The following is a 13,735-nucleotide window of genomic DNA, read 5'->3' as shown; positions in this document are numbered from 1 at the left end:
CACTACTTTGGACATATATATAGTGAATCTCGTGATGGGAACTAATTTTATATTCAACAAAATAAAGTTGGGTGTGGCCGTAGACATTGTGATGGGAACTTTAATTTGGCACTAGCTTAATTAAGGGGAAATATAATATAAAGTAACCATATGGTTTATGGTTTCCAGTTTGAGTTGGACAATAGAAATTTAAAGATATTTTCAACTTACAAATTATTATCCATGTGAGCCGACAAGATATAAAAGTGAGTGTTAAGCCACATGCATTTCAAATCTGCCTAATTCCATTTATTGTTCAAATCTCATCCAACTCGGATCAATTATACTTCCTCCGTTTTCAAAGAATATGAATATTTAGGTCAGTACAAATTTTAATGTATAGATAGAAAGAAAAAGTTTTTAAGTATTATTAGTATAGAATGAGTCACAACTCATTAGAGAGAAAATAGTTTCTAAAATTAAAAAGTTCATACTTTTCAGAGACGGACTAAAAAGAAAATAGTTCATATTTTTCAGAAACGGAGGAAGTACTATATTTTGTAATTTTAATTCTTTTAAATTGATTATATTTTAACATATAAATAAAGACATGTAAAGTAAATAGTAGTACAAGTATTGTTTTAAACAATTTATTGATTATCAAGTGTATGTAAACAAGCTATACCGTGAACAGATATAGGCATCTAATATAATGCAAGTACTCATACTATATGCTGATTCAAGAATGGATTATTCATCGCTATCAGAATTTGGTTGGGCTTGTGTTGTAACCATCACATTGAATTTACATTGTTAAACAATGACAACAGACAAGCTTCAGTTATTCAAAGAGTGACAAAAGAGAGAATGTCCCACATTAAAAAAATAATATTAGAAATTCTTTATATTCTGTAGCTTAAATATAGTAATAGTACAATATATTAGTTTGATGATGCAGGGTATCCAAAAAAAAGTTATATATGCAAATTCCCTTTTAGGGCATCCACAGTGAGACGTCCTAAGCGATGCCCTAAGCGACGCCCTATACACCGCCACGTCAGTATTTTATCCTCCGCCCATTCCACCTGCAGTGGGGCGGACTATAGCCCGCCCTAAGCGACGCCATAAGCATTTTATCTATTTTGAATATTTAAATACTTCAAAATTTGAAAAAAAAAACTTCGTTTCATTAAAATTAAAACGTTACAATACGAAATTAAAAAACTACAAATTCTCAACGGCGGCGGTTGCGGTTCCAAACTTCTTCAATCATGTCGGTCATGAGCTGAGTGTGGTCTAGTTGGCTGCGCATTGAGGCCTGTCGCTGTAGAACCGCACCGAAGCCCATCGGTAATCCTCGAGTGACAGGCGAGGTCGTCGTGCTGGAGTTAGATCCGGCTTCATCATCCACCCAATCGGTGACATGTCAACGTTCTTGTTCGACTATCATGTTATGCATGATGATGCACGCATACATGACGTCGACGATGACTTCCTTGTACCAGAAACGCACCGGACCTTTCACGATTGCCCACCGCGATTGGAGCACCCCAAAGCCCGCTCCACATCCTTCCACGCGGACTCCTGCTTTGCCGCAAACAAGACTCTCCTCTCACCAATTGGGCAGCTGATCGTCTTTAAAAAAAAAAGCCCACCTTGAGTATATGCCATCGGCCAAGTAGTACCACATATGATGTCTGTGGCCGTTGGCAGTGAACTCGATGGTCGGGCCGCGACCCCCGCACCGATCGACGAATAGGGTGGACTAGTTGAGGACGTTGATGTCGTTGTTCGACCTGGATACACTGAAGTAGGCATGTCAGATCCAGAGGCGGTGGTCGGCGACGGCTTCCAGAATCATCGTAGGGTGGCTGCCCTTGTAGCCACCGGTAAATTGGCCTTTCCACCCCGTCGGGCAGTTCTTCCACTGCCAGTGCATACGTCGATGCTCCCTAGCATCCCAGGGGAAGCCGTGCACCGTCTCGTGCATCCGCATCAGACTCTGCAATTATCAGCAGCCGGGCGTCGCAAATATGTGTCGCCAAAAGCCTCCACAACTAACTTACAAAAAGTCTTGAGACATTCGCGGCCAGTTGTGTCCCCGACGTGAAGGTACTCGTCGAACATATCAGTTGTTGTGCCGTAGGCCAACCGGCTGGCGGATTGCAACCGTGCATTTCTGCAACGGCGTAAATCCGGTCCGCCGATCTCGTCTTCCCCCGATACGGAAGTACTCATCACGTCCCTCCAACGTGTGCACAATGCGGAGAAAAAGATCTCGGCTCATTCTAAAACGTCGGTGAAAAACATTCGGGCACCACCTTGGATTCTCGGCAAAATAATCTGCGAACATACGTTCGTGCGCTACGTCGTGCTCGCGGGGACATACGTCCGACGTCGTATGGGGCGAGGGACCCGCGCCACCGCCGCCGCCGCCTCCTCCGCCGCTGCCTGCTCCCGCTGCATTTGTGCCAAACATTCCGCCGCGGCTTCATTAACGGCATCGAACAAGGCTCGAGTCAAGGCCCGTCTGCAGCCATCCGATGTACTCAAATCGTAGTCGCCGGGATTCATTTTTGAGACGATGAGAGAGAATAATTGAAGAGAAATTGAAGAGATATGAAATTGGAGTGTGTGAAATGGTAGAGAATTGTAGTGTTTAAATAAGAAAATTTTTTAGAAAAAAATCAAAAAAAAAAAAAAACAAAACGCGTGAGCATCGTCCGCGATGCCACAGTGGCAGGCGATGAGCATCGTCCGTGCTTCGTCCGCGGACGATGTATCGGGCGCGGACGATGGTTAACCCATCGTCCGCGATGTTGTAGTGGCGGACGATGCGACGGACGATTCGTCCACCCCACTGCGGATGCCCTTAGGCGTTTTTTCAATTTACTTTTATACTCTTCAAGTACATTATATTCTCCATTTATTATGCTTATTGTTTCCCATTTATTTAAATTCTTCACTTATAACATATGAATATATTCATTCTACACTTTTATATTATTGTTGTTTTCATATTTTTACCATAAATTTATGTATAAAATAATTTAAGATTATTAAATAATTATCTTTGCAATGTAAGAATAAATGTATGATGAATATATCATATAAATATATCTATTCTTTTGTAGTCGACACCGTTTTTAACGATAGTCATCCTATAAATCTATAGTTTGTATTGACCATCCTTAATTATTTCTCTCTCATTATCCATCTCTCTCGTAATCCCAACTATTTATGTTGTGGTTTTTTTTGGCCAACAACGATACCAAAATTTGGATTGGATTAAAAAAAAAAAAAAAAAATTTCAAATAAATTTATGGCATTTATATATTGAGTACATTTTTGAGTTCATTATTACGATTACAAATGTTTGGATCATCAATTTATCAAATTAAATGGATATTAACTCAATTTATCTTCATGTAGTGTTATTGGATCATCGCTGGAGTTTGGGAGATAACGAAAATGGGCTTTAATGGGCCCAATACGAGAGGGTTAGAAAATGGGCTTATTTAAAATATCTCACTCGTAGTTAGCAATTAACACGTGTATTTTGTTAATAAAATATTTGGAACGGCAATAATGAAATAATTGTTCTATCCTCCAAAAATAATTTATTTTGTCAATTTCTGTTTTAAATTAGTCTGCTTGTATTCATGGACTTTCACTTCATATTAAAACTCGTATTGTACTCAAAATCTTTATTTTTAAGAGATGGAGAGAATAATAATCACGGAGTCCAGCAAAAGTACCGAAAACAATGCTTCAATGTTGAAATAAATCCAAATCCGTGTGTGAAACCCTACACTTACTCTCGTTTCATTCATTAATTATAAGCATGCATTGTGCAGTATACGAAATTGGAGTCCCAAAAAATTGAAGGCGCAGATGTTTAGTCATTCGTGACACGACACTGATCATAAAGGGAAGAAATAGTCTTAGGACCACATTAATTTCAGACTCACCAATATCAAATTATTGGAGTATCTTACAATATTCACATTTTGTTTAAACATTGTCGTAGTTGGTGGACTAAAACAACATACATCCTAATATCCTTTTTTACACACTCCGATTCAGGAGTTTACATATTTTTTGGGAGTATATATATTTATCACCGTATCCGTCCAAAATCAATAGTTTTTCTTTGTTTATTTTAGCTTCATCCACAAAATTTAGTCTTTTTTCATTTTGAATAATTAGGCAGATTACTTATGGCTACCTGGTCTCCTACTTTTTCTATCTCTTCTAAATTCTAGTATAAATTTCAATAATTTTTTTTTTCTTAATTTACTAGTTTTATGTTAAAATAGGTGTGCCCACTGCCAGGATATAATGTACCCTTAAAGCATCTCGAAGGGAAAGATAAATATAAGAGAAAGAAATAACTAGTATTACATTTACTTTTTTCTTCATAAAAAATCAGTTTCCAAGAAAAGAGGTATTTATCTTTTTCCTTTGAAATTTATTACTTTTATAAAAAGAAGACAAATATGATAATTATAAGAATTTATCTCTCAATTTACCTCAAACTCAAATGCTCTTAGTAGTTACTCCCTATATATGTTCATATTCTTATTACTAGTACTATTTAGTAACGAATAATTATAATTCCTAAAATGCGTCGATCTCTTTGGATATGAAAAAAAAATGGTGTAACTTTAATTTAGAAAAATCAAAAGTCTATTCGTTGAGGTGGTGTGTTGTTACCTTACATTGACAAAGAAATGCAGAAAGTGAAATAGCTAGTGCACCCCAAGGGGAGATGGTTATTCCTACTTACACAGATAAGCTATGATCATAACTAAGCTATAATATGAAATAAGATTTAAGAGTTTTAACATGCCTCTTTATGTGTGGCCCGGAATGACACATCGGGCTTTCATCACGTGGGTATGCAAGATAAGAGTAAAGAGATAAAATTCATCATCGACTTGAGCTTGCTCTGATACTATATTAGAAATGAGTCACTCACCCCTTAAAAGGCGTTATAAGGAGGAGGGTTATCCATATTTATATAAATGAGCTAGGATCAACACCAAATCGATGTAAGACAAGATTTAATTAAGAGTTTTAACACTAGTTTGTAATATTGATCGTGCGTTGTCCTTGGCTACATAGATATAAAGATGATTTAATAGCGACACTTTTGTGTTGGGGATTCCGGGGTTACAAGAGATAAATTCTTGCCGGACGTAATACAACCCAAAGAAGAAATATAAATGGAAAAAAACTGAAATAATCGAAAAGGTGGGGGCGCCGTGTATAGTGATTTCTTTATCAGAGAAATGTCGTTTAGGTTGCAACAAAAACTGCTACGTCGATTAATTTGATTCATAACTCATCGTGTTCGTCTCTTTAATTTTGAACCACACCACCTCTCTCATTGCATTTAATATACACTGCCTACACACTATTTTATTGTACCATTACCATGCACCCGCAACATATGTATTCATCTTTATACACACACACACACACGTTGAAGAAATTATAGTGTCTATTTCCAGTTTGAATACGTGATTTCAATTCAGTTATAATGCTTAAAATGTGTAAATGGTGTATATATATAAGAATTCTACATGGGAAAAACGTAAATTTGTTAAACCTTCGTTCTTGTCCTACACCGACTTGATACTAATTACTCCCTCCATCCTACAAGAGTATGCACTTTTTAATTTTGGAAACTATTTTCTCTCTAATGTGGTGATACTCATTATTCACCAGCAATACTTTAATTACTGCCTCCGTCCCAAAGAAAATGACCCTTTCTTTGAGCGGCACAAGAATCTATGCAACTTTATTTTGAGTATTAAGTGGAGTGAATAAAGTACTCCCTCCGTCCCACAAAGATAGTCCCACTTTGACCCGGCACAGGTTTTAAGAAATGTAATGAAAAGTGAATTGAAAAAGTTGGTGGGATGTGAGTCCTACTTTTAAAGTATTAGCTTTATAATAAAATGTGAGTAAGAATGAGTTGGTGGAATATGAGGTCCACTACCAAAAATGGTAAAAGTGAAATGAGACAAATTTTGTGGGACAGACGGAAATGAAAAAATTGGACAATCTTTGCGGGACGGAGGGAGTAAGAGATATGGAATAATGTAGAGATAAAAGGTGTTTCCTTTTTTAGTAATGAGTGATCTTGATTGAGACAAACCAAAAAGGAAAGTGAGTCATCTTTAATGAGACGAGAGAGTACTTTTTCTTTCTACAAGAGTTTCCAAAATTAGAGTACTATTATTGGATAATCCAACCATCTTATGAGGATTTATAAATTATAAGTACCCATTTTAACATATATCAGAGCAATCCCAAATTAACGATGGATTTCTTAATTTGTTTTACATGTGGAAGTTCGATGTGTATATTGGCCCATTCGTGCAGATCTGTAGGTTTAATTCATGCATAAAATTTCAATATGCATTCCAAACCACACTTACATAGCATTGAAACTCTTATTCTTGTCCTACATCGATTTGACATTGACCTTTTCTCTTTTCTCTTATAGACGACAATTGCTATACTAATCAACATTAAAATAATTGGGTACTACTATCTCGTACTATATGAAAGAATTTATATAGAGTATATTAAAAATCCTAGATGTGGATCTAGGTGGCTAGATAGGTGCTTGGAGGCATGACTAGGATGTTTCAACGAAACACAATTAAAGCGTTACGAAATGACAGATCTCAATCAAACCTCCTATTTCTACTACATGTATTAACTTATATTTCTAGTCATTTCGAAAGCTACGTTACATATACATACGAACACTTTTTAACTTTTCTTTTCAATTCATTCTTTCCTATTTCATTTCCACTGCAAGGATGAAAAACAAGAGTTGATTTGAAAAATGCTCTATACCAAATCCAGCAGGAAACAAAATAGATTACATATTCACATTTTTCAAATGTTTTACATGGAATGATGGAATGACTTGACAATTCCTTAATATAGTATAAAATTGCATGGTAAATGAATTGTACATGGATAAAATATGTGAATATTGTATGGTAAAAGCAAGCATTAAATGTACAAAGTACTCCACAGAGATGTTCGAGACGCTTCCACAATTATTTTATTTTTCTTGTGTTTTTAATATATGAGTGTCTCATCTTAATCAATAGTGGGCTCATCGATTGTCCATCTATATAAGGCTATAAGAGCGCCTAGCTAGTAATATCAAATTCACTTTAATTAGATATGACGAATTAAACCACTAATTAATCAGTTTCTTATCACTTCTTGAAATGTCAAGATAGAAGCCACAAGTTATGCTTTATTTTCTTTTCTTTTTCGACATAGATCTCATCAATACTGTTCATGTTTCTCCAGGTGTTTCTGGGATGTTTTAGTTATGTAATAACGCCACATATATATACATGTGTGTGTGTGTGTGTGTGATTTGACATATGCAATACAGAATACTTACTTTTTTTATTTATCGCAATTCATTCGTCTCTTTTCTTTATGATGGTGGCTCCATCAGAAGTGGCAAAAATCTTGAAGCCCCTTATCAACAATGACTCAACTTCCATTTTTGAGTAAAGTAGTTGTTGGAAATATGTAGTTTTTTATATCAAATTATTTGGTTTTGCATCTTTTCGAAAACTTTTTCTATAAGTTTTTTAAGCATGCAAGGTGGAAATTTGTAATCCATTTGGAGGTGATCATTTAAAGCTATCAATTGGTGAATAACATGTGTTTACACAAAAGTAAGTTGCTATATATTTTTTGATTAATATTTTTAACAAATATAGGTTTACACAAAAGGTTTTTGGTTTTTTAGTGTTTTGGTTTATTATCACTGTATAGGTTTTATTGTTCTTATTAATCTTGTGTGATTCTTAATAATAACGTGGGTCACACTAATCCACTAATGCTATTTTAACTATTATTCTATTCATCTCTCTTATTTTACTAGAAGGAGGGAGTAATTTATGATTGGTTTAAGTTATTTGAATTGAATTGAATTGGTTTGATTATGATTTTTGATAGAAGTCCCTTTCTTTTGTTAATGTTATTTAAGAAGGTCTTTCTTATGTTAATGTCACTTGTTTGACTTTATATCCTACTAAATGGAATTAAATTAAGAAAAATAAAACTGTCGAAAAAAATATTTTATGTTTGTTTCGAAAGAAGGAAAGGAATAATTGATTTATTTTGTTGCCTTGTAATGATTAATCTTACCAGAATCGCATGCACATCTCTCAATATGATTGTATTAAAGGTTATGAAAAAAGTAATCTGACATTCAGCTGTTAACATTTGGACTAACTAATAAATAAGTCTATACCTCGCAATCGAATTGACTCAACTAATCCTAAGCCCTACCCTACCCCTATCCCTACCCCTAACTCCTAACCCCTAACCCTAACCCTAACCCTAACCCTAACCCTAACCCTAATCCAACCCCTTCGAGGTTGACTTGCTTCTTCTTGTTAAATGGGATACTTGCCTACATAGCTCATGCATCATGCATGTTATATATACTTAGCCTATTCAAATTCTATCGAGTTAATTCTCTCAATTTATTCGTTAGACTACCACTCCTACAATCAAAGCTTAAAGCATCTAACAAATTTCTAAATAATAATATAAAATATTTATTGGCAAATGGAGGGGCATTACCTATATACACTTATGTAGTGTACATGACTAATTGCCCTCACACGATAACAAATTTTGTCACGTGATATAAAACACCGCTCTCAATAATTCATAGCACTATTTAATAATTTTGTCGCCTAGAAGAATTTTAAAGTTCTGTAGATCATATCTTTTATTTGAAACAGACTTGGTCAGATGTCCATTCTATATTTAAACCTAATTAAAAAATTTCTTTATATACTTCAATCATCACTTTTAAAAATTATAAAAAAATTACTTCATATACTCCAACAATTACTTTAAAACATAAACTTTAGAATGGGTAATAGTTTTAATTCACAATAGATTAAAAAAATTGAAATATTTTTAATGGAGAATGAGTCCCACCTCATTAATTTTCCAACTTAGAAAGTTTATAATTTTAAAAGACGGATTAAAAGAAATAATTCATATTTTTAAAGGACAGAGCGAGTATATAGTTTGGCAGTCATGCATCTTGATCTAGGCATCCAAAATATGCCCCATGTGTTGTGTTTCGGGGGGATGAAACATGTTAGGGACGCATTGCGGGTATCCTATTATGACAAGCGTCACTTCTACAAGTGCAAGCGAGCAGGCTATCCCAGGTTCAAGTCGTTATCGTGTATACCAAAACATATTATATCATGGCATTAACGAGTTCGTGTTGTGTTTGTGTTTGAAGGTAACAGATCGGATTCGTGTTCGAGTTGATAATTTCATTAACAAGTTAGACATTATTGGGTTGGATCGTATAGGGTTGACACTATAACAATTCAAACCAACCCATAAAATTGGCCACCCCTACCCAAAACTAGCTATCAGTTTTAAAGATTTGTCCTCTTAATTAGACATAAGTCACATAATCATGTTGTGATAAGAAAATTTAGGTATCCTACTACTTAATGGTCAATTAATGCACGGTTTATAATCTCACGAATAAATTACTAGAAGTAACAAAAATAAATTATATTTTTGAATGAAATATAAGAGAAAATAAGTTGATCTATTGAATTCATTGAAATAACCATATGTCGGCAAGAATATAATATACTAATTCACAACATTAATTAAATACAGTACAATATTCTCAACGCATGGAAATGCTAGTTATAAATCTTTTCCTATTACATAATTTGTGCCTAAATTTACAAGCACAGGAAAATGTGCTGCCATTTTGAGAGTCAAATTCTAAAGAGGAACAAAGGGATCTGATACTCATAAAATCTATAAACGCGACTTGAATTGTTTTTGCCCCTTTTTTAATTAGAAATATTATGAGCATTAGCTTTGATTTCCCACTGTCCTTCCTCGATCAATATCAATTTTTTACAACATACCTGAAAAGATTCATGGGAGAAAACAATTTGTTAGTAAAAGTATTAAACACTTAATTTAGCATAAATACATCAAGTTATAAATTAAAAGACATAAATGTTTAGTCCGTTATCAAATAAATGGCAAATAACTCTTTCAAATTAAACCACTGTATACACTCAATTTGTTTTGATTAATTATTTAACAAAATAATAGTAGAACTATTTTGAGACAGTGAATGAGTGCTAACCAGATGGTTGTAGGGCAGATGCTGGAATTTATATTAATGGAATGAAAACAGGCTGTTGTTGAATCCTATGCTCATCCACTTCCCACAAGGTCTGTCTGCTTCCCTGAAAATGATAGTATAATTTATCCATCTTACATTAAAGTAGTCTAAAAAAATTATATACAAAAACTAAAAAAATAATTAAAATGTAGATGCATAATATACCTGTGGGTGTGGGAGGACACATGGAAGTTGAGGTTGTTGAAATAAAATAGGATTTTCAAGAAAATTAGAGTTATTGGCTGTTGTGGGGCTGCATTCTTGCATGCTTGGCATTGGAGATTGCAAGTCACTTAGTTCCTGCATGCAAAAATCATACTTAGATTTAATTAACAATAAAAAGTAAAATAAATTAAATACTTGTTAAATTAAAGAAAACATAAATTTGTACCTGATCAGGCCTGACCATGAATGATTCTAAATCCACCCCAAAGTCATAGAACATGGGATTCACAGAAGCAAGCTTCATCGAGAGAAACTGCAAAAAATATAAATTAGTGAAGTATAAAAAGAATTAGCTAGCTAGCATGGTAGTATTATATAAATAAATAATCACCTCAACTTGATTTTGGAGGGACTGGACATAATTAATAATTTCATCCAACATGAGGGCCTTCCCAGTTACCTGTTTGTCACACAAAACCACATGAAGCTGTCACCAAAACACATCTAAACAAACTAAACTTAATTAATAATATCAATATTTTTCCCAAATTAAATTGTTGAAGTTGAAGAATTCACCTTGTCACAACCAGGAACAAGAGTTTGTAAGAGCTTCATTCTTTCACTTATTCTCTCTCTCCTTACCTGATTTGTACACACAGTACTATATAATTTCTGTCCAAATTAAAAAAAATAAAATGAAATTTAAAAATATGTGAAATTAATATACCCTCTCAGCAAGACTGTGACTATCAGTAGCTTGGCCCCTCCTAGCCCTTACATGTATGTAGTCTGCAGCTTTATTTTCCTTGGAATTATTCTTCTTTTCTTCATCATCTTTTATTTTCTTCTGCTTCTTTCCCTTCAATTCTCTCTTATCCTATAACAATACACATAAAATTACAAGCCATGTAAAGGAAAAAAAATTAATACTAACATGTGAAATAAAATAGTAACCTTGGATTGAGCAGAATTCGCACAAGACCGCGGCTTGCATTTCCTCTTTTTATCCATGAAGTGTTGTTGAGTGATTTGGTCACTGCTTTCATGCTTATCATGATCAGTCACAATTGAAGAGGAATTGTTATCCATGTTGGGGAGAAAATCATTGGCTGTGGTTTGGATTAGGTTTTGGTGATGAATGGTGGAGGAGTTTGGGAGGAAATTGAGAGAGTCAAGGAGAAAAGGGTGGTGCTGCTGAAATGATGTTGATGAAAAGGCTGCCATGTTTTTTGCTCTTGCTTTGGAATTGGAACAAGGAAACTTTTTAGAAAGTGATAGGAGAGAGATTCTCAAGAATTGGATGATTATTGTTACTCTCTTTCAATCTCTCTCTATGATATCAGATTATGGTTCTGATTCTGTTGCAATGTCAAGAGGGCTCAGCTATACATATAAGCACTAGAGAGAGAGAGAGAGAGAGAGTATCTAATAGTAGTAATAATAACCATGCAGTAAGTTTAGAATTTATGCAGATATATACTACCTATAATTTGACTAGTCTTCCCCTCTAATAATATTTTTACTAAATTTTATATGTTCTTACAATGTTAGGTTTGTATTTTAGTATTTGGTTGGTGGAGAAAATGTTCCGTCAAGAGCAAATAGTGAGTTGAGATGATAGACCGTGTATATTGTGCGTAAATTAGAAAGATGAGTGTTCCGAAATGAAAGTTTTGCGGTCGTTGTGGACGACTAACAAAGCAATTGTTGCACACTCTTGGTGTAGTAGAGATAGTTAAATTTGTCTCTAATATTAAAAGTCTTGAAAATTATGAAGAAACATGATGTCTTTGAATATCCGATCCAAATGGGATATTGGGAAAGAAAAATTAAATACATATTGATCGAGGAAGGAAAAATACAAAAGTAATGTTGTTTGGCTGTGGAGGCATGGCATGTGGCATTTATGATTTATGAGCAAATTGCTTTATTTTACATTCCAACTTATCACTTACATTATGAATAAACTAATATGGCCCTAATTAAGTATATATCTAAAAGTCTAATCCAACCCATAAATAAGATAAGATAATTTATGGGTTTGTTTAATGAATTGGGAGGGTACTTTAATTATATTTGACCCCAAGATTTGATGATTGGCCTATCTTGCTCCTCCATTTGCTAACACCTAAATTTATTCAGATCCAGATTGCCAAAAAGAGAAACAAAAGACAATTGGTGTGATGACCCACAAATTCTATTTTCTTCATATTTTGGGACAATTAATTATGAACTCTTTCTCCATAAGTCAGACACTTTCATCTTTATGTCCATATTATATATATATAAGTCTCCTAGTCACGAATGGATCGAAATAACAATCGGAATTCTTTAAACCATTATAAATGAACAAATCGAGACTTTTAATCATAGACAAAAGAAGTTACATTTACTTAAAGGTCATAATAGTCACGATCAGACCAAAATAATAAATCGAGTCTCTTCGTCAAGGATCATTGTGGATAGATCAAAATACTAAATCGGGACTTCAAATCACTTACGGAAGATGTAACATTTACTTGAAGGTCATCAAATGTGAGCTCAATTACAAGTTTAATTTTGTCTCTATTCATTTGTGTAATACTACTATTTTATACTATATCTGAAGTTTGACGAGATTGAAATAATTCCTCTGATCAAATGTGGTATATATGTGTCGTTTTTCTTATTTCGATTTTTTATAGAGAAAGACATGTGATGAGTCAATCAGAACTTCATTCAACTGCCACCAAACATAAAAAATAAAGAATTATACATTGAATTTAAAGAAAATTGAAGTGGATAAATCATAAGGCGTTTGAAGTTTATCCATGTGTAAAGTGTCTCCGATTCTTTTGATGCTTTTCTTTGATTTAATTGAAGGCCAAAATAAGTCCAACAATGCACTAATTAAAAAGTTAGCAAATTGTTTCTGTAGAGTATTGTAGTTGTAATAAGATCTTTAAAAAGTTTATGATCTCTTTTTATTTTTAAATAAGATGTCTTCTGTCGTCCAATTTTTATAAGAAATCAGAATAAATTATAATGTTTCAAATTAACCACGTCGTTGGTGAACTATTAAAAGTTTAATATGAAACTCAACATAAAAATTGTATGGAAATAATTTGTCGGTGATAAAAAAGTTGTCATTCAATAATAGTACTAGTCTACTACATATGCTAGGTAAGTACCACAATGAAATAATGATGACTTTAATTTAAAAAAAAAATTGTTATCATCTGTTGCCATGCATATTTAACCTCTATCTAACTAGTCATTGCCATAACTAACAACTTTAGACTGTGAATAATGATAATAAAATTAGAGTTGAAAGCATACAAATAGTAGAGATATATCCTATCATGA

The 13,735-nt window shown here is 33.8% G+C and overlaps 1 protein-coding gene across 1 annotated transcript; it reads right to left on the bottom strand.

Annotated features, from left to right (window-relative positions):
* Nucleotides 1-9,651: 9,651 nt before the first annotated feature.
* Nucleotides 9,652-11,756, bottom strand: LOC125215782 (transcription factor bHLH137-like). Its single transcript, XM_048117325.1, has 8 exons — nt 11,345-11,756; nt 11,118-11,267; nt 10,967-11,032; nt 10,782-10,850; nt 10,617-10,703; nt 10,391-10,525; nt 10,187-10,289; nt 9,652-9,959 (listed from the first exon to the last, which is right to left on the bottom strand). The coding sequence occupies exons 1-7, from the start codon at nt 11,612-11,614 to the stop codon at nt 10,215-10,217; spliced, it is 852 nt and encodes a 283-aa protein (XP_047973282.1). The 5' UTR covers nt 11,615-11,756; the 3' UTR covers nt 9,652-9,959; nt 10,187-10,214.
* Between the last annotated feature and the right edge of the window lie 1,979 nt (nt 11,757-13,735).

Source organism: Salvia hispanica, chromosome 3, assembly GCF_023119035.1.
Source record: "Salvia hispanica cultivar TCC Black 2014 chromosome 3, UniMelb_Shisp_WGS_1.0, whole genome shotgun sequence".
Taxonomy (NCBI): domain Eukaryota; kingdom Viridiplantae; phylum Streptophyta; class Magnoliopsida; order Lamiales; family Lamiaceae; genus Salvia; species Salvia hispanica.
This window is presented reverse-complemented; position numbering and strand designations above follow the sequence as displayed.